This window comes from Prorops nasuta, unplaced genomic scaffold, assembly GCF_024137725.1.
Source record: "Prorops nasuta isolate Cenicafe-Biocafe unplaced genomic scaffold, Cenicafe_Pnas_1.2 PNAS00005, whole genome shotgun sequence".
Taxonomy (NCBI): domain Eukaryota; kingdom Metazoa; phylum Arthropoda; class Insecta; order Hymenoptera; family Bethylidae; genus Prorops; species Prorops nasuta.
The window spans coordinates 9,495,597-9,521,508 of record NW_027116802.1 but is presented as its reverse complement, the minus strand read 5'-3'; the positions used below and the strand labels follow the sequence as shown (position 1 = coordinate 9,521,508).

The window sequence follows — 25,912 nt, the reverse complement described above, 5'->3', positions numbered from 1 at the left end:
GAGTTGACTCTGGAAGAAAAGAGAAATCATTTGGAAGTAATAACAGCGTTAGGTTTGCCTTAATTTTTCTCCCCATGCATGTAGGCCGATTATATTTACCGTGGGAGGAAAAATCAACTTCCGGTTGCTTTGAAAGACTACCAGATTCTTTTCCACAGAGATTAAAATTTATAAGATTATTGTTGTTGGAGTGTTTGTGAAACAGCTTAGTTTACATACTTTCATTATGCTTTAAATTTCCTAATGGTCGATCAGACAGGTTCTCCTATATATATATATATATATATATGTATATAAATCTCTCTTTTTCTTAGAGAATTCTTTCCTGTGGAACTATCGATAATTAGGAGAATATGCAGATGGTTTTTTCAGATATATTGTTGAGTTTTCGCGGTACCGCGTTAAGGCTGCAATCATGATTTTTGTGCGAGTGGAAGGCCGGTCGTATAATTAATCGATGCCAGTGATGCACCGTACGAGAAAGTGCGGAACAGAGGTTAAGCGTAGGTTAGGGCCGAAGAAGGTAGTGGTGCTTCGAAGAGATGAAAGAGGAGAGGGACGTAGAAGAAGAGAAGGATGGAGGTACAGATATAGATAGCGCGCGTTGAAATCTCTGTACCGACCGTAGGAACTTTCTCTGTGACATCGATTTTCCTTTATGCACCGACTTTCCATCCCTTGCAGCATTAAATAACGACGTTGCTCCGTGTGGTGTCAACTCGAAAATATAGTCACCGATGAAAACAGTCGAAGAATCGTTAATCAAACGACCACCTCTTCTTTAACATTTATACGCTTCTACATCACGAATTAAACCACGATACATGTATTATCACCTATCAGCTTTTCCTCAATTAGCGTAATTGCAGTTTCGAGCGAGCTGCAATTAAAGCTCTTCAAATTGCGATTATTTCCAATCAGTCGGGATTTACTATCAACTGCTAACCATTTATTTTCCATTTCCCTCGTTAAACCCTGTTGCATCCGTGTTATCTCACTGCAAATCAATTGTTCATCTTCTCTCACCAAAACTGTTCCAAGCAAATTAGGTCCTCTTGAATTAGTCAGTCCCTTTCGTGAATTTTGTCAACCCTTTTGCAATTATAGATTTTCCGTCTTCTCTAAACTACATTTTTAAATCAGGTAGATAAGACGCACATTTGATGAATTTATGCAGGAAAATATAACAAAGTATTGCCACCTTTATGTTTTCCTACAAGCTACACGTTTGATTTGTGAGCTTCTTTATCGGCTGTGGTATCGATCGCTAACATGAAGCACGAACTAGTACACTATCTATTTTTGATAATCAAAAACCAGTGAAAATAAAACTAGTAAGAATCAACAGTATCGCGATATACTTTATTAAATTAAAGTAAATTATACAAACACAAGTAACGCCGATGTCAAACCGACTTTTCATCCATCATACAATCGTTAATATTAGTTATGGTAATATGATATTATAACTTAAATATTTACAGACAATAATAATAATAATATTAAAAATAATGGCATGAATAATTAAACATGAACTTTGAAATATAATAATAATAAAATAGTATAATGAATATAATATGAATCTGGCAACATTCTATTTTAGGAGTGTTTGCTGGTTTTAATAGGTATATAATAATAATAATATGGTAATTATAAAATTAATTATATAATAATGATAATAGCGAAACATGAAAAAATTCCAAAAGTAGTGCTTTACGCACCGTCTCTATACAAGTATAATATAGATCTGTGTAAACGAACAGTATAACACCGCGTGACGTAGCGATAACATAAATCTCGTCACATTTAAAGCTCTTGGTACGATCCCGCCGCGTTTCGGCGGGACGCGTTTCCCTCCTAACATAAACAAAAAAGTCCAGAATGGAAACTTAACAAGGTGGAAGGAAGAAGGAAGAAAACATCGAAAACTTGCCCATGCGCTTCTTTTCCTCCGCTGTGCGCAACTACAATATAGCATATATATATATAACCCCTCGCTGTGGCACGTTTCAAGGGATAAAAGGACGAAAGAACGCACGATTGAATTTCAGGTGAGATTTCGAGAGCCAGCGGAGCATCGAGCAATCGCGGTGACGAGATAATATTACCTTCCGGTTCTTTGCCGGTTGAGATTCTCGGTCGGTAAGACAGGTAACGATCGTGGTCCGTTGCGCGTCGGTAAAACAGATCGGAACCAACCGGTTTCTTCATGCGTCGCTCGCTCGCTCGCTCAGGGACCGATTTTCTCCTCTTCGCGTTTCCAGCGATTCAATTTGATTTTGCCACATTTCTCGGAGGAGAACGAAGAATTGGCCAGTTAATAGGGTCGTGGAGGACAGGGCTTAGTTTGAGAATAACGTGGGGCGGGTGGAGAAGGGAAGGGAGGAGGGGGGGGGGGGAAGGAGAGCGAAGCAGTGGTGGCCGTGGGCAAGTGCACGGGGATCTCGAAGCTTCTGGAAGGATACTGTGTGGAGACTCGAGCACTCAGATGGTGTATACAGGCTCGGGATGGTGCGAGGGCACGCAGTATCCACTGTAAGTCTTGATCTCGAGGACGCCCGAGTAGGAACGCGCTGGTAAGGAGCCAGGATCCGTGTGCCTCCTCGGGCACCTGTGACCCTTCGGGCATTGGCACAACGGCGATGCGTTCACCTCTTCCAATTGCGAGCTGCGCCTCTTGCGCACAGTGAACAATCTGCACGGTTCCTTGTGCTGGCATCTCAGCCTCTGCAATTTCAATGAAAATCCTGCAAATTTTTCCTACATACACAGCGTACATTCTTTCCACTTCCTCTTCTTTCATGTATATTTATGGTAAAAAAAAAGATCAAGTGTCAACTCACGCTCTGGGGGGAACAAGCAAAAGCATAAATGAACCCGGGGCTACCGTCGCTGGATCTGTGAGGTTGCCTGCGCACCAGGTATGGCACGCTGCCAGGTCGACATCTGCAGTGCACTCGCTGTACAGTCGCGTTGGCCGGACCCCCTCCAGGAGCCAGAGTCCATGTTACGTCTCTGAAAAAGAGATTCTATGTTATATATATATACATACACTTATGAATTCTAGTAATAGATTATTAATATAGAGGAGCAGTGATATTTTGTGAAATTCTATTCCACTCGACATAGCATATATATATAACTACTAGCAGCTTGTGCATTTGAAATTCAATTTCCTCGGGGAGTGGTTCGATCGAGCAACCAATGCTACTTTTATTCAGTCTGTTCACGAGGCAGTGTGGTGCGACAGGAAGAGGCTGCTGCCTCGTTGCTGCGTGCCTACTTTAATGTGTATATACTACACACACACACACGTAAATGTGTGTATACTTACTTGAAGTAACGACAGATTGGCAGACGTTTGACGGGCTCGCACAGTTTATACTGACGAGTTTTGTCGACAATCGTGTGTCCGTCGTCCGCGTGTAAGCTGCTCGGACAGGTACGTCCACCCGGGCACCTGCACTGTCTCTCGACCCATGGAGCACCGTACAGATCCACCTTGCTGCAAACCTCGCTGCGATCCGAACATTCTGGTAGCTCCTCCTCGCTGTCCTGCGAAATCGAGAGATTCACTTTAATATATAATGCTAGAAATATTCTTAAATCAATTGTTCTTTGTAATTACAATACCACGCGTGGCTAGAGTTAAATTAGATTGATTGGAGCAACCGTTGGATCTCTTACTCGTGTAATCTCGATCTAACAGTGGGTATATTTGCTAATATCCTAATAATTATTAATTCTCGAGAAATTATGCAACATGGAAAGCTTCTTTGAACATAACTCTGTATATTGTTAAATCGATTATTTTGTATAATTATTATACCAACGTGTGGCTAGAGTTAGATTAGTTCGATCAGAGCATTCATCGGGTTTCTTACTCGAGTAACTTGAATTCGCTATTGGGTATATTCAGAATTATTCTGAAAATCATTTTTGAATAATTATGTAAATTGAAGAGTGAAAATGGTAGGAGAGAGAAATTTAGAATTAATTCCGGGAATTCGATTCTCCTCGATGTTTCGCAACCTCGAGAGTCTTCTTTGAAAATTAATCCAAATATCGTTAAATTGATTACTCTGATAGTTATAGAGTATCACGTATAGAGTTAGATAAGTTTGATTGGAGCAACCATCGGGCTTCCTACTCGAGTAACCTGAATCTAACAGTGTATATATTCGCAATTATCTTGAAAATTAATTGTCCAGTTAATACGCAAAATACAGAGCTCCATATTAAACTCTAACTCCACATATTGTTAAATCGATTAGTCTCTGTAATTATAATACCACGTCTACAATGCGACAAGTTTGATTAAAATAATCATCGAGTGGTTTCTTACTGGAGTAACCTGAATCTAACGATGGATATTCGCGGTTATTCTAAAAATCATTATCGAGTAATTCTGGAAAATGGAGAATGAAGAAGCTAGGTAGGAGAGAAATTCAGAGGTAATGAGAAAGAAGGTTGGGAGTAAAGATAAAGGAGTGTGTAGACTCGTACAGGAGGAAAGTATATTTGCATTATCGCGTCGAAGGGAGAGAAAGAGGAGCGTTGCGTAGCTTGAAATACTCGACTGGACAGTGGACTGGGAGTTGAATAGGGCCGGCTCTTAGGCGCCAGGAGTAACTCAGCTCGGCTGCGCTTGCTCGCTCGCGAGTTGCAGAGAATTTTTACAGGCGTACACACGTGTGCAGGCTGCAGGAGATCATGAGAAATGCGGATCGAGCAGGGCCGACGGGACCACTGCTAAATGAATATCTCATTGGCCAGCGCGCAGCAATGGCAAAAGTGCACCAGCGAGAATGGAAATTTGATTGATCAGCTACGAGTATTTATTTATGCTGCCATGCGCTCTTTTATGGCGCAATGCCGGAGGAGCTCGGAGGAAAATATTATGGTTCGAGGAATGGGACATATGTTGGAGATAATTTCAAGCGTGACAGGATGTGCAAGAAGGAGAAGTAGGCCGTGGAAGAAAACGTAGAGAAAAATGTAGGAGGTTAGCAGTGAAAAAAGTACGACAGGAAGGCAGGAGGTGGTAGAGGTTGGTGGAGGAGGGGGGGGGGGGAGGCGTATAGTGGTCCAGTGAGGTGTTTTTGCTTGCGTGCTACTCGGGGGCCCTTGACTTCCGGTCCAATAACCACCTTCACGCACCACCCTCCGAATAATCCTCAGCGTCGCGTTTATATCCTATAGCCTCTTCCTCTTTCTTAACAAATACTGCTTGTATATATATATATATATATATATATATATATATATACACACAGTGTGTATAACAGTAAAATTTTGCGAAGACCTTGTGGAGGACGTCGATTGTACCGAGGAATTGGCTTTTTCTCCCATTTCGAGAAGTTTGCGAGCGAGTAGGAAAATCCAGTGGGAATAATGATTGACGAGCCACCGTGGTATTGACCGAGGAATCAAGGTCGCCCGAGGTATTACGAGTGTTTATTGCCGAGCGTTTCGGTAGGACGATTTATGCCCGGCCGTAAACTCGGTCGGATTTTGCCGAAGGTTGCCGAACGCGACATTCAGTTCTGAATTTATTGTACTTTGATAATCTCCATCCTATTCCGCTCTGGCAGGACGCAGAGTCGTCCCGTAACGAGAAGAATCGTGAAAGAAGAAATTCCTCGAAGGGGGGACCCCCGCTCCACTGACTTCTCGGACTAAACCAAAACACCGTCCTCTTCTCCCTTTGTTCCGCCTAATTTTTTGTCGATATCGATCGAGCTCCTTTTTGCATGCTCCGTTGCACAATACGAAGGAAACTCATCGTTTTATCGAATTTCAGAGCTGGACGTTCGTAGAAGAGATAGCTTTGCTGGATCAAGCCTTTAGCTTCTTTCTCAGTGTGTATATGTATATACCTATTATAGAGTCTGACCTCCAGTCGTAAACCATCTTCTTTTTCTCTCCGCTCTTCCTTCGGCCCATCTTTCTTTCCTTCTTCTGGTTCTTTTGGTATCCCCCTACCCCCCCCCCCCCCCTCCTACATCATCCACCGCTTCATCTTGATTCGGTCGCCTTAACATAAGCAGATTTCGGCTACCGGTACACTATATAGTTACTGCCTAACCCACCTTCTGCTCGTAAACCATCATCTCCCTCCCTCCCCCTCCTACTTCTTCTCTTCAACCTCCCAAGAGTCGCTGCCTGTCTACCTCTATACCACTGCCTCGCTCGCTCGCTCGCTCGCTCGCCTGCCTGCCTGCCGCCTCTTCATCTTGATCCAGGCGCTCCAACTTAAACAGATTTCAGCTACTGGGTTTACGTAGGACCATCTTTGTTCATTGTACTCTTGTGTACCTATGTGCTCAGTCATCTTCTCCATTTATCAAGCACGCAAACTCTAACAAAGAGATAACTAAAATTACCGGAAGTAACCTGAAACACCTAGCCCACTACGCGCGGTTAGACCCCTTTCACCAAAGCTTCTCACTGTTTACTTTACTGATACACTCGAATCTTGCTTCAAGCTCCGAGACTTCGAAATAAAATTCCGAAAGCTCTTGCACCTTGCATAGGAAAATTACTATTTCTTTTAGAATCTCGTCGCAGCTTCCTCTATCTTAAGCTTTTCTCATATACTACAAGAGACGGGAATTCTTGGAATGCAGTCGGATAGCTCTATAAGCTCCTGCCACGTGAAATCCAAGGCTGGACGGATACGTGAAAAACACGTATATATATATATACGTTTCTCCAAAGACGAACAATATGCCAATGCATATTCATTATGAATAGATTTAGAGTTGCACGGCCTTACATTCACCGTCTTATCTATCGCTATTTTTCTCACACGTGTCGAAAGAGTTTTACTCGAAGGATTAGAGTGCTCGTCAATTTGGTTCCTCGTATTATATATGTATATATAAACATTGGACAATGTAATAATGATGAAAAAAGAGGATCGTGGGTCTGAAAAGCGTTTTAAAATGTTTCAAGGTAAACGGAGGCGAGCGAAGAAGGTGACTATTGAAAAATGAGGAGCGGAGCACTCCCGACGTGGATTTTTAATCGTTGGCATTGTATCTGAAAACCCGATACCGGATGCAATCGATACGAGCGCGTTCGATGCGCTCGTAAATCTTAAGGAGATACAAGCCGAGGTTGCACGAGATACATTTCGCCCGGAACTCACTGGCTGATTGCCCGCAATCAACCTCCGCTATTTTCCTCAAAAATATTCCTGCAAATTGAAATTGACGAATACCTTCGTCGCGTAAACAACTTTCACTCGGAGTTTGCCAACTCGATAAACCTGACCAATTCGCTGTATTAAATATGACCGCTTTCGCAATCTGTCTCAAAGTCAAACTGTTTTTTCATTGTAGGAATAAATAAAATATCGATAGGTTCGCTTCTACGCTTTACGACGTCACGTAAGAATAATAATGCTACGTGCGATGAACGTATGAGAAACCCTGCGTACGCATGGTTCTCATTCTAATTGTTTCTATATGTTCCAGTCGAATTTCAACCTTAACGTTATTATTGACAAAGCTCGCGTAAGATTGATGGATTTTTAAAAATTGCATGGAAATTTCCGCTGCAAGCATATAAAAAAAACACCAAGTATAATAATCGTTATGTGACTTTTTCGAATAGGTTCGATCGCTCGACTGAATACGCTACGGGAGAACGAATGCTTTCTGCGTTTCAAGGATAAGCAGATCTTGCATTCAGATGCCTCGATCGTGAAAGCCGTCGTTCACAAAAGCGATAGATCTCGCAGAAATTGATTCCAAGGAATTCAACAAAAACGATCAAAATCGTCATAAATTTTTAGATTCTTCAAATTACTTCTAAAGAACAAAACGTTTATTGTATTCAATGAGAATTTTTCTTAATTTTATTATAGAAACGTAACAAGTTATTTGTTGGAATGGACAAACGAATTCTAATTTGCAAATTGTATATATATTTATATATACAGTACGGTAGTCATGGGCAAATTAATGAAACGTTCCATCGATCGTTCAAAGTTCCGTTTTTTGTCCCGATGACAGGTTTCCTTTTCTCGATTCGCCACACGTGGCCAGTTTTTTTCGACTTTCTCTTCTCTCTTCGCAATTAAGGTATTGAAGGGGATCCCGAAAAAAGAATATTTCCGTGTCGTGGAGTGATTAAGCTAACGCATCGTGTACAACAGGAGGATATTTAGCATACACACACACTCATATATATATATATATATATATATATATATATATAGAAAATACGCGATTGGCTAAGCAGGTAAAGATTGTAAGTGAAGGGGTTTTTCCCGCCACGCGATGCTCAGAAAAGGCTGAGGAGCGAGCGATGGGCCGAATCAGTCCTCCGCCGGCAGTGAAATAATGGCTGAATAGGCTTCCTTAAGAAATAGCGGAAGTCGTCCGGTGAATGAGCCGGAAGACCCCACTCCGGAGTCCACAATGCCAGCCACCACGTGGTCCCAGGATTACGGATCAAAACATCCTTCTTAGCGGTGCACCTTTTCTTACCTCGGCTGGAGACGACGAATCCCGAGGAACGGAATGAAACGGAACAGAGAACGAAGCGTAACGAAACCAAACGGAAGAAACTCGTCCAACTCTTGCTGCTCAATGCCACTATACTCTCTCTATGAATGGAATATGCCAAGAGAGGCAAAATTTCCTACGATTCTCCTGCATTTCCTCGTCTCTGTCATGTAATATACATGTATAAATGAGAAAGATACAAAAAAAGAAATCAACAGGTGATAAATACTCGAGCGTATCTTCTATACAGTAACTGTGTGTGTGTGTGTGTGTAAACATAAACATTAGGATCCGGAACAAATGGTTGTAAGTTTGACAAAGTCTCGCGTGCATTGAAAAATAAACAAAAGAAACTGGTCGCGACTCGCGAGGCGAGCGTTCTTTCGCCTTGTAGTGCTCCGCGTCTCTATATTTATATGTATGTACCACAGCACGAACGATGCATTGCCACATTCCAATCGTCTACGTACAATGATTATAATTACTCGTAATTTACCCAGTTTTTACTCGACTATGAATTTCTTTATTACAGCCGATTTCTTTTGCCAAACAGCAGCAGCAGAACCCGATGAGAATTTCTCAACTCGCGAGTCGCAGACTCGACACCTTTCTTACACACCATTTTTCTGTTTTCGTTCGAGCGATCTCTCTCGCAAACTGCATCGAGCCGAGAGAAAATGCGTGTCTCCTGTGTGTGCGCGTGTGTGTGTATTTGCGCGTCGAATTGTCGCTTACGAGGTTTTCTCACAATTGCAAGATCGTATTACGAGACGAGTACTGGCTTGTAACGATCGATCCCGACGGTTCGGTTGGAGAGATATAATAATAAAGCCATTAGGCCTATTACGTGCTCGTTGGTCGAGGCGGAGAAGATGGGAAAAGATGTTTATGTTGGCAGGAGAGAGACGATCCGGAGGCATGAAGTGTATAAAATAATAACTCGCTATATATACACGTATAGCGAGTGTTTACTCCTCCAACCTACAAGTCATTTGAGTGTGTAAAACAATTGTAGACGGTTGACGAGTCGATGTTTTTGAATGTAATCTAGCTTGTTTAGCGGCGATGGAAGGCGGTTAACAAATTATAAGCAACGTCCGCATGAGCATGAGCGTTTTGCAATTACACGTACGTCGATTCTACATACGAACCCCCGCGCGAAAGGACAGTCTGCCTCTCCTCGTAAGTGCTCCATTCAAAGACTGTCAATCCGGTCAATGAGGCAATCACGCACGTCCTGTCCGGCTCGGCTCAACGTTACAAGCGCGTGTCCCTGCCTCTTACCTAGTGATTTGCTCAATTAACCACCCCCTCGTTCCACTAATTACTCCATAAACAAACCCCCGCACACCCCCCGCCTTTTATCTCTCTAGTCGTACGGAAAAAAAAACTTGCTTTTGCCCAAGAGACTGGAGAGAGAAATCTTTGCTATATAGGAGTATTATGGTGTACTATATATATGTATATCTAGGGAAACGTGCAAGGTGACAGGTAACCTGTGCGCGTGGTGAGACGCATTCACACTTATACAAGCGTCGGAGCAACGACGCTCTATCTAGGAAATGGCTTTCCGTCGTTTTACCATCGAGTGTTTCGACTCCCGTTTCTCGCTACGTCGCTTTCGTTTGTCAACTTTTTTCCTTCTCCACCCCCCCCCCCTCCCCCCTTTCTTATTTCTGTACCCTCGCGCTTTTTCGATTAACGCCGGCGCAAACTCCATTAGCGTTGAAGCAACGTAGTACACACCGCGGCCCGGTCGCGGTCAGCCGCAAGCCTCGATTATTCAGAAAGATGGCCTGCCACTCGCCGAGCTGTTGGAACGCGAGGAATCGTCGAGAGGTGAAAAGTTTGAGTTTGCTCGTTATCGCGAGCGAAGTCACGCGTTGACCCAGATTCCCCGAGTGAATGACTTTTGTGAATGCGAGTGCGAATGAATGAACGTATACTATATAGACGGACGAGGTTCTCGAGCGAGGCGAGGAGCGAGCGAGAAAAATGCGTGCATGAACAGGGGGGATTGGGGGAAGGCTGACGAGGGAGAGCTCCGAGTGCATCGGGGAGGGGGAGCCTAATGGGGATGGGGGGATAGAGAAGGAGCGCGCGCGCGTCAATGGACGGACACTGAATGAACCAACGCGATGTATAAGAATGGATTGCGAAGCGCGCTCTCGTGGGACGCGTTGCGAAAAGTCCCAAAGGAAATGGAGGAAAACGACGCGACGCTATACGGGAGAGAGAAATTTCATCGTATCTCCAACAATGAAGAAAAGGTGGGAGTGGGTTGGTGGGGGGGGGGGGGGAGACTTGAAAATTCTTCCCTTGTTACATCGGTTGCTCAAGAAAATTAATCGCTAACGCTTCTCAATTTATAGCCAGTTTTCAATTGCACAAGCTTGCCTCGCTCGATCGTCACGAGTCGAACAGCCTTGACCCAATGATGGTTTGTGTTTCTTCGAGGAAAAAGCACATTGTATTTATGTATGTATGTATACAAGTAGAGAGGGAAGGAGAGAAGAAATGAATGTGGTATATATATATATATATGGGATAATTGGGCAGTGGTGCGATCTTTTCTCGGCAGGAGTTCCTTATTCCATCTCGCTCGGTCTCGAGGCATTAGCGAGATGGGCAAAAACCTTGAGCAGGGAGAGCAGTCGAAACGGTGGCAGTAAACTAAAATGGAATAATAGAGGACCGGAAGGAGCCAGGGAACCATCCGGAAGTTCTCACGCGTCTCTCGCTTCTCCCACGACCGCAATGAACATGACACCTGGCACTCGGGATACGCTTAGCCTGCAGATGACCGTCGGAGGGGGCAGGAAAGAGATATTGCTCGCGTCTAACGTTCCAGCAGTGATGCCAGTCTGCGAGCACCATCAATGCCGGTGCATCCGATACACCCACCTGACAGTTGTCCTCTCGAGACACCGACATAAATCTCTTCACCCCCTCCTTATCCGCCTTTTCATTTCTCAATCCAATCTCTCTCTCTCTCTCTCTGTAAATATAAGCAATTTTGTAAATATAAATAATGCCGCAATAAATTATAAAGAAACGTTGAAAAATACACATCGAGGGAGCTAACTATAATAAAGAATCGATGGCGAGAAATGTTTCGGAAGAAACGTTAGATTTTTTATCATGCCCATTAGCGAGGGGCTGGAGGAGGAATCAGGGGGATCAGGTGGTCGAAATAAAGCGGCGGGATTTTTTCCACGTGGTGCGCATCCTAATTGCGCGTGGGTGGTCCCAAAAGCCCGTGACCAGATGGCACGTAGTACGCACAATTGACGCGCACAGCTGTCACCGTGCGAAAGCTCCAACGCCCTCTCCAGTGACTAATGGGCAGCACGCATGCGCAAAACAAAAAGAGCCACGCAAAAAATCAAAACTCCCGCAGATGTCGGGGCAGGAAAGAAATCTGGCCGAACGTAAACGTTTCGGTTCGATTCGAATGAATTCGTTGTTGTGGAACGAGCGTTTACCACGAAATTGCCCAATTTTCGTGAAGAGCGTCTGTTTACTTGGCATCTGGCCGCCGGAGGCGAGAAAAACTCGAGATTTCAGATTTATTATCGCGTCGTCGACTCATGTAGGGAAAAACGGCGATGCGACGACATTCCTCCTGCTCGCGGTAAAAATTATGAGAATCCTGAGCTGGCGACACGCGTGATTCTGCTGATGGATCTCGTTGCACAAGTGCAGCGTCCATAGTCCACTCGAGGTTTTTCCACGCACCCAGAGTCCCCCGATCGCCTGAGTTTTCTGCTCGACGATGGAATCGACGAGCCTCTGATTGGCTCGCGAGTGGGCGCCACTTCTCAATGGGAAAGAAAGCAGGGAGGGGGGGGGGGCGGACGAGTTTTTAGTACGACGGTCGGTTGGGAACCAAGCAACGCATTACTTAACCCCTTGCATCCACGGAATGTCGCGCAGAGCTAGAAAGCACCGTAGCCTTTGAGAAATAAACGCATCGGTCGAGCGGAAATCGCTCGGACGAGTACTTGCGCGAAACAATGCTAAATCGAGCTCGCCAAGTACTTTGATTGCTCTCGTAGCAGAGCAACGTGTAATCAACGATTGCTCGCGTATATCCCTCAAAATTCAAATTGCATTTGCGATTTATTATACCTTCGTCCCTTTCTCTCTCTCTCTCTCTCTCTCACGCGCGCTTTTCTCCCTATCCTCTACAGCCTTTAATGCATTAATCATTCTTCAACGTTCCAACGGAAAAACTGTGAAACCTATATTCGTCTCTCGATATGACAAATAAAACTACACGATTAATGTTCCATTACCATACAATATTGTGTCGAGTTCTCTCTGACAGATTACACTACCTCGTTATTTTGTTTACATTTGTTTCGCTCTATGGCAACGGCGTCCGTAGGATTTTTCCAGGAAAGTGCAAAGTTTTGTTGCACAATGCTTCTTACATTTGTGTTCATTGTATTTTCGAGTCTAAGGGAGTGCAAGTGCACTGGTTTGCACTCTCCTGCGAACGCCCTTGCTCGGTGGGAAGTATACCTTCGTGGATGTAAGCAAAACGTAGTTTCGGAAAGGTCGAATGCGAGAGACTCGTGTCTCCCGGAGAGCGACGATAAATTAATTTTTACGTTCGCCTTCTTTGGCCAATTAAAGCGAGCGCCTTGTACAACTGTTCGCACGACTAACGCGATCATTTCGGGCAAATAAGCTTGGACAATACATACACGCGAGTCTCGAGATTGAGAAATGTTTATGCTTGTACGGCGAATGTCGGGCAGCAGAGAGCCTTGAAGGTTCCGCGAAAGAAAGAATCTTATTCGATAAGGCAAATATAGGCTAACGTTCATGGAGCGAAGTTTATTAAACGAACACGCGCAATTCTTATCGAGAAACTCGTGTTCTCTCGTGGAATTGACCATGACCGAATAAAATACGTTTGGTAAAAAGTTTGCGTGAAACGAATGGCGTGTTGATTTTCGAGCTAGCGAAACGCTATATACATATATATATATATATGTATATAGCATATACCAATACTAATATTTAACAGGTGTTTATTCTCCTGATACACGTTAGCGACCTTTTACCTGTACTCGCGCGAGGATAGTCAAGCAGCAACCTTTTCTCTCAACCTTTCTAATCTTTCGCAATGGTCTAGCGGATGTTCGAGACTGTATCGTAGTGACAACCACTTCCGGATAAATGTTACGCAACGGTATCGACAGGACCGAGATAAGAAATGGCGACAGGTTAACGATATAGGTGAGCCGGTGATACAGAAGTCTTTATCAGACTCCCATTTCCTGTTTACTATATCGCTACTAAATTAAATCGACCTCTCGCATACCATTCTCCTCTCTCTCTCTCTCTCTCTATATATATATATATATATATATATATTCGCATGTAATTACAAACGCTGTGGGTCAACGCTTTGCTTCAACGAGTTCATTGAGAAAGATGTCGAGTGCTCTCATATATATTCCATCCACGCTTACTACGCAAATTTCTATGCACGTGTTATGCAAATTTAGCTTACATTCGATTTATTCCCTCGTAACTCGATACGCCAAATAAAAATCGAATTTTTTCTTCTTTCATTGCGCAATTATATCTTGGCCACGAAATTCGGATGAAAGGAATACGTTGCAACGAGACAGTTGCACCGAAAGTCCGTTGGTTCAATTGTTTTTGTTTTCTGTGTACAATCGACTGGCAGAATCTCGCTTAACGAGTTGGCGATCGATTTTTTAGATGCAGGCAAGACATGTGTGGCGCAATTGACACTCGATCCATTCGAGAGTCTACCACGTGATCATTGCCAATAAATCTAGTCGCCGCATGCGGACCAAGCGATTACGCGAGTCTCTTCTCCGTTTTCTGTATACATTATACAAAAGTGAAAAATTGGAAATGTTGGCTGTACGTAAAGAGCAACGCGTTGCTGAAAAGTTTATAATGCAAATGCTTGACGAAATCTTGCCGACACGGTCATCGAAACATCCGTTCTGACAGAAAAGGATCGTTGGAATAATGGTGGAAGGAAAGGGAGAGAGAAAGAGTGGGAGGGGAGGGGGTGGGGGAAAGATAAAAGAGAGAAATTCTTAGCTTAACAGCACTTCCCGTTGGAAGGCGCTTGCACCGATTACCCAACAATTTTAAAGGATTTCCTTCGAGCGAATTGTCGATTGTAAAAAGAGTTTTCATAGAAGCCTTTTTATTCGGTTTTATTGCGTCTTTTTTCTTCTCTCTCTCTCTCTCTCTCTCCTCGATTGGATTATTCACATGAGACTTACCCCAATTTGGTAGAGAACTCTCGGTTCCTGGTGCGGCCTGCGATGTTTCTTACTATCGATCAGATCGATCTCGATCGCCGCGTCTTGGAATTCTTGCAGTTCGGCCAGATAGCGACTCTCGTCGAGCGAGAGATACTCATTGAGAAACTCTTGGCCGGCCTCGTCGAGCTCCACGCCGAGCAGACTGGCCCGGGCCCTGCTCGGAATCTCATGCATCACAAGTAAACACACCAACAGTAGCCTCTCCATCGTCCTACACAGCTTCATTTTTACCCCAATCCCCAGTCTCTTTCCCTCTTACGCCTACTCTTTATCAATCAACTTTCTTCTTCTCTCGGTCGCTTTCGATCGCCAATAATTCCTCTATGGTGTACCGACTGACAGTGATAGAAGAGAAGGGGGGAGGGAGGGGAGGGAGAAAGGGAAGGGAGAGAAAGAGAAAGAGAAAGTAAGTCTCACATAGATAAGCAGAACTCGCGAACCGGCCAGCACCGTTTACGTTACACCGTTCAACCACTCGTGTATCACATTTCGCACACCCGCGAACTTTGCAAAAGTCCCTCTTCTTTTTCCTATCTCTTCCCGCGTATTATCCTCGACACTGGGTTTTTATCCAACAACTATCGCCACTTCCCGTGTACCATCGGCAGGTCTCCTACGGAGCTTCCCTCCAGGTTACCGCTACCGATCCTGCTAAAGATCCCAGGATCGATCAATGTCAAGGTCTCTCTTCAAGGTCTCCGCTGACTTTTTTGCCCCGTCCTATCCTTTTCTTGGCCTTTTCAGGGGCAAAGGGTATCCTCGGTGTGCCTCGACGCGTGGAGACGAAAAGTGCGGGAGGGGGAGGGGGGAGGGGGGTGAAGGTGAAGGCAAAGGCGAGGTGGAAGGTCACAGCGCTGTGTTTTCTTTTTCTTTTCTCTCGAGGGTGAAAGGTTGGGAAGAGTTGGTGGAGGGTCGTTAGCGGGGTGGGGGAAGAGGGAAGCGATAAGATCGTTGGAGGATATTCGGCGATGGGAGACGATTGGATCGGAGAAGTAGGAATGTCGAGTTGACAATGGAGCGAATGGAGCGGAGTAGCTTGAGTGACTGTACGTTAGTGTGGTGGACGTATTGGCGAGTGGCAAGGCAAGGCAAGGCAAGGCAAGGCAAAGCAAGGCAAGCGGATACCGGTGCGGAGTGAGAGCGGAGTGAACGGTGAGCGGGAAGGGAGTCCGAAGAACGCGGAGAGCGGAGAGCAGAGTTACTAGTATAGTAGGTGAATAACCACAGGGCGACTGAGAGAACGGAGGAGAGTAGAATGGTGTGTTCGCTCGTCGCGCGGGCTATACCAGCCAAGGTATGCCGTGAGCTCAACTGGACTCTTAAAGCTGGAGGCAAAGCATGAATGGGTGCCCCCACCGCTTCCTTTCTCTCTCCCCAGAAACCTCTTCCTCTTCTTTTTGCCTGCTGCTACTCTGCTACTCTCTTGCTCCCCCCCCCCCTCCTCCTTCTCTCTCTCTCTCTCTCTCTAGTACCCTCTGCCCCCTCCCTTCACCCCGTCGTTCTTCAACAGGTCGTGAGCCCCTCCCTTCCCCGTCGCCTTTACCTTCCGTGCCCAAGGCGTTTGTCTTCCTTCTTTGGCCAAACGTCGCTCTTCCTCTTTATCGCGCTCGGCACACTCTTTTTCTCTCCTCTCTTTCCTCTCCATGCTCCCTCTAAAAAAAGCCCCACCTTCTCTCCTCTCTTCTCCTCTCTCGTCCTCTCTTCCAGTTAGATCCGTTCTCTCCTCTCCTTTTCTCCATCTTGACCGTTCGCCACCCCCCCCCCCTCCCCCTATTCTACTCCCTCTCTCCGTTGGATCGGATAAAGAGGCTTCTTCGAACGGAGCGCGCGCGAGAGAGTTGGACAGATATAGAACGGTAGAGGGTTACGTACCTACAACTGTGCAGGTTCGCTGCATGCATGCACAGGTTGTCTCGATGCACGTGTGCACCATGCGCACCGAGTCCTTTCGTTCCCCACTCTCCTCCCTACTCCCGCCACACCTTCCACAGTACTATACTTATACGTATATATATATATATATATATATATACACGACGGAATCCACAACATCCAGCCTCCTCGCCGTTTTGGCAGTCCAAACCGATTTTGCGAGAGACGCTTTTACGTTTACGTCGTTAAGCCCGATCCACGCTCCTCCTGGCTCCACTCGGCCAGGTGCAGCAGCAGGAGAGGTGACGCAGCACCGGACCATCTCAAGCGTCCTTCAGAGACGCGTGTCTGGACTAACGTTTCTTACCTCCCCCTCCAACCCCGTTACACCCCACAAAGTGGAGGAAACGGTGAAGACAACAACGGAGAGGTCATCCCAAGCCTGCAATTTAACCCTCGTAATTTTTCCAAACGTCCTCTTTCTTTTATCGAGTCTTCCTCGTCTTAATATATTTATACATGTATACACACGTTACGCTCTCCCGCGATTCTCTTATGCATTCTGCGGTTTACACACTGCGAATGCGATAACGACCTAAAATTATGTACAACGTCCCTATAATAGCACAAGTACTCCTAGGACATTCGTAGAAGGCTCCATGAATATCCACGCGACCAGTGAACTTGCCAAGGATGTCCCTTGAACATCGTGTGCTATATCAGGTACCTTCTGCGAGATGGCTCGGTTAATCTTCCGATAGATTTGTACGATTTGAACGGAGGCTGTGCTACATAACAGACTAGTCCTCGCGAGTTTAATTTAGTTCCTCTCAATACAATTTATATTTTATATAATCACCTTCTCTCTCGATCCATGTTGCCCAACAGTTTATATTTGTATTTTTAGTCTCGATGGCCAATTACATTTTAATCGAGTGATTTCAGCTAGTGTCACTTTTTCCTCTGTTATATATATATATATATATATATATAGTTTATGATACAAAGTTGACTGGAGGGGGTAATGATTTTTATCGAACCCTGCGGCAACTCGGGGTGGGAATCGTTAAAATGGGAATGCTGTGGGTGTTGGTTACGCGTAACACCATCGGTCCTCGCTCCAGCCGAGCTTGTAAAACTTTCATTATGGGCCATTGAAGCCACGAGCTCCGCTGCCTCCTTTATTTTCAGCTATTAATAGCCCTTTGATAGCTCGGCCAGTCCGGCACACCTTTTCGTCGATAAGGGAATGTTCAAGGACCAACGAAGGTCCGCCTTCGATCCTCGTCCACCCACAACTTCGTGTCTCAACTTTATCTCTCGCGCTCTTCGTCCAACTTTTATAATCAGCTTGAGAAACCTCGCCCCTTCCAGTCGCCTTCTCTTATATTATAATTATATAATTAATCCACGAGTTTCACAAATGCATAAACGAAATTTATGGTTCAGTGGAGCACCGTGAATTTCATTCTTATTACATAAAATTGGAATATTCGTGAAATTGAAGTTTTTACGCGGTAGTATCATATATATATACGGAGTCTGCCGTTGCCTACATCTTAATTCATGCATGATTCCTATATGTATACATATATACAGGTTAAACTGCAACCTGTCAACTGTTATTTCGAGAAAACTTCAATCGAGTGTTAAACGCGCGTTACGTGGGTGGATGGGTGATACGTATTTCTACGCTCGCAAAGTTGCACTCACGCGTTGCACCGAGTACTCTTAATTAACGCTGGAAATTACCCGAGAAAATATCGCCGCCATTTATGGTCATTTAGAGGCCAAAGCGTCGGCATTTTTCACTCCTTCCCCCCTCTCCAGTCCCCCCTCGGCTTACATCAGCTCGCAACTCGCGTACCGAATTTTCTTTTTAAATCTCTCCGCGTTAAATAACCGATGAATATTTTATTCACTCCAGTCGAGATCAGGTCTCGAATGCTCGTGTACCACCGATAGTCACGCGAGAGCCAATGTAACAGCGTTATTTTCGGGACTCACGAATTTTCGCGTGGGCGAAATATTTACCTGGATACACATTGCTCTAAGAGAACCCACACGCTCGATCCTGCTACACGTGGGCAACCAAACGTGTGCAACTCTGCGCGTGCCTCCCTTCCCCCCCCCCCCCCTCTCTCTTTCTCTCTCTATTTTCCCCATCTCTTTTGAATATAAGAACGATGCAAAATTCTTGAGATTTTTTCAGAGACTGTTTGGAAATTTTTCTCCCTCATTCTTCCACAAAGAAAACGAAAGAATGTATTTTTGTATAATTCCCGCGGAGAGGAATTCTGTAAGTGGAGAGTGCCGAAAGTGCAGAGGAAACGAAGCGTTTTCGATGCTCGCAATGGCACCCATAGTTCCTCTGGTGATCGCCCACGCAAGCCACTGTTACGGCGTGGGCATTTCTTCGGGGCCTCGACGGAACTCGCGAAACCGCGTGGGTGCCTCGGGAGAAACCTCCCTCTCTTCTGTTTTTAACCTAGTCCCCTTCTCCCCCTCCCCTCCCCCATACAACTTTCCGTCCCACCGTAAAACTCACGATTCTCCACTCACCCCGACAAGTGCGCTGCGAGAGCCGTGAGTTTCCGACACTTTCATGCGAGCCTACAAATTTTCTGCTGCAAGAAATCGGTAATCATATATGCGCGAGATAAATTCGAAACATTGTCCATGTCACGCGGAATCATGCTGTGCACTCATATCGAGTTACTGTGGCCAGCTTGAGAACCGAGTAAGCATCGAGTAGGTTCTGCAGTTTCCACGGGTAAAATATCCTTTCTTTAATTTTCGATGCAAAAATCTATCGGAATTGTCATTGTTTTTACACTCAAAATCTATTTTTAGTCGATAAACATTTTTCATTGTTTACAGTAATGAAAAAACCCCACGACAAAATAATAAGCTTCGCACGTAATAAAAGGCGGCAAGTACATAAATCGTCTAACATAAATAATATAGTAAACTAAAACATTCCGGTTAAAAGAATTACTGAAATTCTAATGTCAGGAGAGTATACATATTTCTACCGCGGCAAAATTTAAAATTTCGAACAAAAAAAATAGTAGCACAAATCAGTTACTTGCGGAGACCGATGTATGCAAGGGCATTAAATAGCCAAATTTTGAATTTACGAGAAGCAAGGCTTGTATTGTAAGATTCCGACTCAGGTTTGAACACTATAGGCCGGGCAAATAACTCTTTTAAGTTACTTTTCTTTTTCGAAATTTTACCTTTTCCAAGATAAAAATATACATACTTTCTTAACATTAGGATTTCACTAATTCTTTTAAGTGAAATATTTTATTTTACTATATTATTTACGCTAAACGATTTATATGTACTTGACGCCTTTTATTACAGGCGAAGTTTGCTTTTTATGGGTTTCAAGAGATTTTTAATTATCATTTGATAGAAGTGCGAATTTCGGCGAAATTATTGAAGAAAAGTGATGAAAATGCTGGCCCGCGCGATAAAAATGCGAATTCCAGCCACTTTCACTCGCGAGAATAGAATTCAAAAAACTGTCACAACGGTTGTTTCGAAAAAAAAAACAAGATAGCGGAGGGATATCGGAGCGGGAGAACCTGCTGGCACAAATCCGAAGACGAAACAATATTATATTGAATTTGTACAGAAAAACGCTTTTAAACTTCACTAGACACACTGCACTTCGCTATTATATCTCATTTTGACAGAAATAAACGATTTTAATAGCACTGGACACTTCACTTCGGTAATACATCGTATTTTACGAGAGTTTTTGATTATTAATTGATAAAAGTGCGAATTCCGGCGAAATAATGGAGGAAAAGTGGTGAAATCCCACTGGCGCGCGATAAAAGCGAGAAAAAGCAAAAAATCCGTTTGCCCGCGGTTGAGGATTTCAAAAAGGGAAACGCCGCGGCCGCCATGTTGGGAGAAAAATATGGCGTCGGAGTGGGGAGAGGGTAGAACCTGCTCGCACAAATCCGAAAACTAGTATCAGTTCAGTTTTCGGATTTGTGCGAGCAGGTTCTACCCTCTCCCCACTCCGACGCCATATTTTTCTCCCAACATGGCGGCCGCGGCGTTTCCCTTTTTGAAATCCTCAACCGCGGGCAAACGGATTTTTTGCTTTTTCTCGCTTTTATCGCGCGCCAGTGGGATTTCACCACTTTTCCTCCATTATTTCGCCGGAATTCGCACTTTTATCAATTAATAATCAAAAACTCTCGTAAAATACGATGTATTATCGAAGTGAAGTGTCCAGTGCTATTAAAATCGTTTATTTCTGTCAAAATGAGATATAATAGCGAAGTGCAGTGTGTCTAGTGAAGTTTAAAAGCGTTTTTCTGTACAAATTCAATATAATATTGTTTCGTCTTCGGATTTGTGCCAGCAGGTTCTCCCGCTCCGATATCCCTCCGCTATCTTGTTTTTTTTTTCGAAACAACCGTTGTGACAGTTTTTTGAATTCTATTCTCGCGAGTGAAAGTGGCTGGAATTCGCATTTTTATCGCGCGGGCCTGCATTTTCATCACTTTTCTTCAATAAGTTCGCCGAAATTCGCACCTCTATCAAATAATTATTAAAAATCTCTTAAAATACGTTAAATATTGAAGTTCAGCTTGTATAGTGGAGTTAAAAGGGTTTAAATTTTTAAAAATTCGTGTAATAATGACAATACTAGTGAATGTTGACAGCAGCAAACGCGAGTGTTGTGTTGTATTTGGTTTTTCGGTGCTTGCAGCGGCTAAAGGCAAAAGTGTCAAGGACTCTTATATTCTGTAAGTTTTAATGATTTTATTTTGATGTTTAATAAACTATCAGATTAACCCGTTCGATATAAAACGACATAAATATTATTTTCTTTTTGGATTACTGGAAATGATGGAAAACATAGACTTAATTTTTGTCGCATATGTTCTTATGGTTTTGAAGTGTGCTCTTTCAGATTCTCTCATTATTCTTTAACTATCTCGACATATTATATGAACGTGATCGTTTAAATTTTGAAAGACGTGAAAATTTCCATATTATTTTTAAATCAGTTGTAATTTTAATTTGAAAAATACGGTTTAATTTGTAGTTAAATTTAGAAACACGCGAGCAGCATGCAAATATTTACTTTAAAGTTTACAAGGCCGAATAGAAAAATTCAATGTTACGTACCGAATATGGCGACGATTTTGTAAGAAAATAGTAATTTTTCCTTTTTTCCTATATTTTTAATTATTTCAAGGTAGATATATACTGACAAATGTCACTCAAAAATTGGTATTTCTGTTGTTGGAAAGTGTTACTTTTGATTTGAAAGTCTGGGGCTAGATGAAATTTGTGTGCATTTTCAAATTTTATCTGTTTTTTTGGCAATTCTTATATATTTTATCAAAAACATTGATTCTGGTTTAAATTTTACATATTTGTGAATATGTTAATTATTAATCTGAACAAAAAATGACAAAATTAAAAGTGGTGGCTGCAACATGGTGGGACATCATTTGTAATATATACAAACACATACACACAACTGTTAAAATTTTATAGATAAAATCACACAATTCCAGCGTAATATATAACCTCACTGTATTTTAATGTATTCAGAAAATTAAAAAAAATCGTACAACATAATATATAACCTCAATAAATTTATCCACATTATACACAGTAATTATCACATCACGATATATCGATTTGGATTAAGAGGACGCGTGTGTGCATATATACATACATGTACTGCTTATGCGTTGTAACTACATTATTGGCAGCGCTACAAAAATGACGTTATATTTTTTAGCGACCAGTTTCAAGGCGAAGACATTCGCCAGAAATTGGAGGAGACTATGAAGGAGAAGAATCTTATTTTTGACATAATTGACATAATCGTAGAAACGAATATGAGATCTCTGGATTGCGCGAGCCGCTTTTGATGTTCAAAGTCTCATTTGCTAGCTTGTTTAAAACCTACTTAAGAGACGCGTCGCTTGAATCATGATAATGCATTATTAGGGGAAAAAATCAGTGTAAAAATTGGGACGATCAAACCTGCTGTATTAATTGTTACGCAGTAGCATTTGGCGAAATATGTATTTGCCGTTAAGAAACTACCGTTTCTCTTGATTTATTAATGTAATGAATAAGGCTTTGTAGAATAATGAAATTATTCATGATTCGTTATAACGAATCATTTTTATTTATTATTGTAATGAAAAATGTTTACTGAGGGTTTTTTTTTAGTGTAGTTATATGCAAAATTGATAAAATTACAATTTTGTATTTTTTATATAGATTTAGTTTTTGCATTAATCGCATTGTTTACCCATATTCCGAGTGACTGGATTTGTGGCTTCTCTGTGTAAGAAAACAGGAAGCTTTAGTGTTATTATGAAATTACTCGTGTAGTTCGCTCGTCGTTCAGCTGTTAGCCATGGATCGTTCATGGATCTCTATTGCGAAGAGCTATTCTTCCTAGAAATCCGCACGATTCAACGCGTTCCCACGTACAAACGCATTGCCCCGTTCTAAAGTTAAGAATAAAGTCTAACGGTAGAGAATGCTACTGGCTTAAGGGATCCGTAAAGTCTCGGTGAACTCATGACGCGAAGATACGCCTGATTTTTCCATAAATTGATCGTGCCTCTTCTTGAGGCTAATCACCGAGTGTAGAACTCACCCTCCTCTCTTTTTTCTCACAGTTTACTCTCTCGGATGAGTTTATGTTTCTAAACAATGTTTTATTTATTCCTTTTTTCGTTACTCCATACTTAAAATAATATTGTATATAGATCATTTAGGATATTGTTGAATTTTCTGTACGAAATAAGCGAGAGACGAGATTGTTGACCAATAAACTTCCACCGAAGCATTCGTTATGCTATGCAGAATATATAGATAAGCAAAGATATCAAAGTATGTACCAAGTGACCATTTAACAGTAATGGTCAATCTTATAAAATAAAGCAGTACGAATATTTATAAGAAGAAATAAAGATGAAAATTGCTTAATTCTAAACTATTAATTTACAGAGCGATCCGCGCAGCTCCTCTATTGACTAGACCTCGCTAGAATTCTCCTCACAGTATAGTACAAATGCTGAAATTAATAAATTTTTAATCCTTAGTACCTTCGTCAATGAAAGCAACATTTAAAAATACCCTAGACAATTTTATTTGACAATTATTCAAACCATCCAAATATAAACATTTGACCATAAATAACCGACCACCCGGTACATAACGCAATATACCCCGTAGTTTTGCAAGAAACACTGCAGCCAAAGGTCACGGAAACTTTGATTCTCGGGACAATGAGAATAGAATTCGGTGGAGGAGCATGAATCTGGCATAAGCTGGCCCAACGGAATAAGAAGTACATGGAGAGAGTGCAACGCGTGATTTCACTTTATTATGACACAGCGCCAAGATTTACGAGTGTATTATATTCTCGCTCGCGGCCTGCAACTATATTCAAATGAGTACCAACGCAAGGACACGCTTCTCAGAAATCATCCAACACACATGCGCGACCAATAATCGACAGAATGCGAATTCGTCGAGTGGACTCGAAGCGAAACTGATAAATATCGCGTTTGTAGTCTAGCTGAGAGCGTGAGAAAGCAATTTGGTTGAGAGCCACTGTTTCATTGATGGGGACTGCGGTCCATTCACTCCTCGCTCCTCATTCGGAACGCCCTTCCTTCTCTCTCGCTCGCTCTTAGACACACGCATACATATACGCACGCGCACGTACGTAACATTGACAACAACAGAAAATTACTCTCTTGCTCGTTCGCCATCTCGCTCTTTCCTCTCGCCACCTCCTCCCCCTCGTTTTCTCCAGTTCTCTTTAGCCCCCCTCCCCCCCCCCCCCCCCACCTCTTCAACTTCACCAGAGTCTCGCTCGCGCGCTCTGGCCTATAGCTAGACAACACACCGGTTTACCTCACTCACCTCTTTACAGCGAAAGGCTCGATTCTCGTGCGTGTCCCGTCGGCCAGACTCCCCGGTACGGCTTATATCCCCACGTGCGCACGTTCCCATTAGTGCCCGTTCGCAAGCTCATTTTCCAGATTAACCGCCACACGCGCATATATGCTAATGTGGGAAAAATCCATCCTTCCCCCTCCCCCTACTCTATCATCAACACTGGAACAATCGACCATTCATAAATCTCATCACGCTTCTTTTGCGCCTCGTTCCAATCTCAATCCTCCTCCCCACCCCCATCCCCCATCCCCCAATGTACTTGACTCGTCTCTTTATATATCTTTCTCGATTTAACTGTTATAACGCGCCAGTCTAAATTTAACGCGAAACTTGTTTTCAACGAAGAAGCTGCCAAAGACGTTTAACGCACGCTTGGCAAAGCTAGAGCTAAATTGCGCGTCTGCATTGAAGCTCGTATAGAAGGTAATTGGGTCAGATAGCTTTGACATGCGAAAATTGCACTTCCGTAAACAAAGCCCCTCGAGGCCAGCGAAGATCTTGCATTTATAGTTTCATGCTAATGAAATAGAACTTGCGCTTTGAAGCTCGTGAAAGAATTTTTTATAAAAGAATGTATTGCTGGGTGGTTTTAAATAATGCTGCTAATTTTATTGACGTTGCTTTTTATTTATAATATATATATATAGATATTATGAATGTTATTGTTACGTGCATATCTGTATAGATTTCTGTTTACCAACAACTATCGCACGCGCTACATCGGAACGAGCCATATTGGCATTAATAAAACGCAATAACTATTTATATCCTCTTTACGCCTTCTGCATCTCCGCTATTAAATTGCTCCAATGAACGATGGCGTACGTGCGTTTTCTCATCGACGTTCCGGAAGTATCGGATAACCTTGTTTAACAGTACACCGACCAAACTATCACACGCTTATGATTACCCCTTCCCTCGATCTTAATCTTTCAGGATAAAATAAACTCCAGAAAAAATGCTATCTTCATCGCGATGCATCAGTGGATGAGTTGACAATTCTAATCACTTTTTATCTTGATTTTTATCGCTTACTGGAGGGGGTCTCGCGTAAACAAGTCGAACGGTCGTCAAACCGTTGGATACGTTCCTCGGCGGTACCTCGCTCTCGCGTCGAGAGATTCGAGCCCAGAGAGGGACTTGGGACTTAATTCCAAAATTAAAAGTTTAATTTAACAGCTGAGAATTCGGAGTGAGATGAGAGTGAAAAACACTTGGCTCATT

General features: G+C 43.1%; 2 protein-coding genes across 3 annotated transcripts in view; one reads left to right on the top strand and one right to left on the bottom strand.

Annotated features, from left to right (window-relative positions):
- LOC136773361 (elongation factor-like GTPase 1) overlaps positions 1–25,912 on the top strand; it is a 100,359-nt gene that overhangs the window by 65,438 nt on the left and 9,009 nt on the right. The gene's annotated exons all lie outside the window — the stretch shown is intronic.
- On the bottom strand, positions 1,342–24,824 carry aos (protein argos). 2 transcript variants are annotated; one of them, XM_066726995.1, is made up of 4 exons: positions 24,653–24,824; positions 3,335–3,555; positions 2,844–3,015; positions 1,342–2,727 (listed from the first exon to the last, which is right to left on the bottom strand). In XM_066726995.1, exons 1-4 carry the CDS (start codon positions 24,740–24,742, stop codon positions 2,485–2,487), a joined length of 726 nt encoding a protein of 241 aa, XP_066583092.1. In that variant the 5' UTR covers positions 24,743–24,824; the 3' UTR covers positions 1,342–2,484. The 2 variants fall into 2 exon arrangements, with proteins under 2 accessions (XP_066583092.1, XP_066583091.1); XM_066726994.1 differs by lacking the exon at positions 24,653–24,824 and adding an exon at positions 14,801–16,137.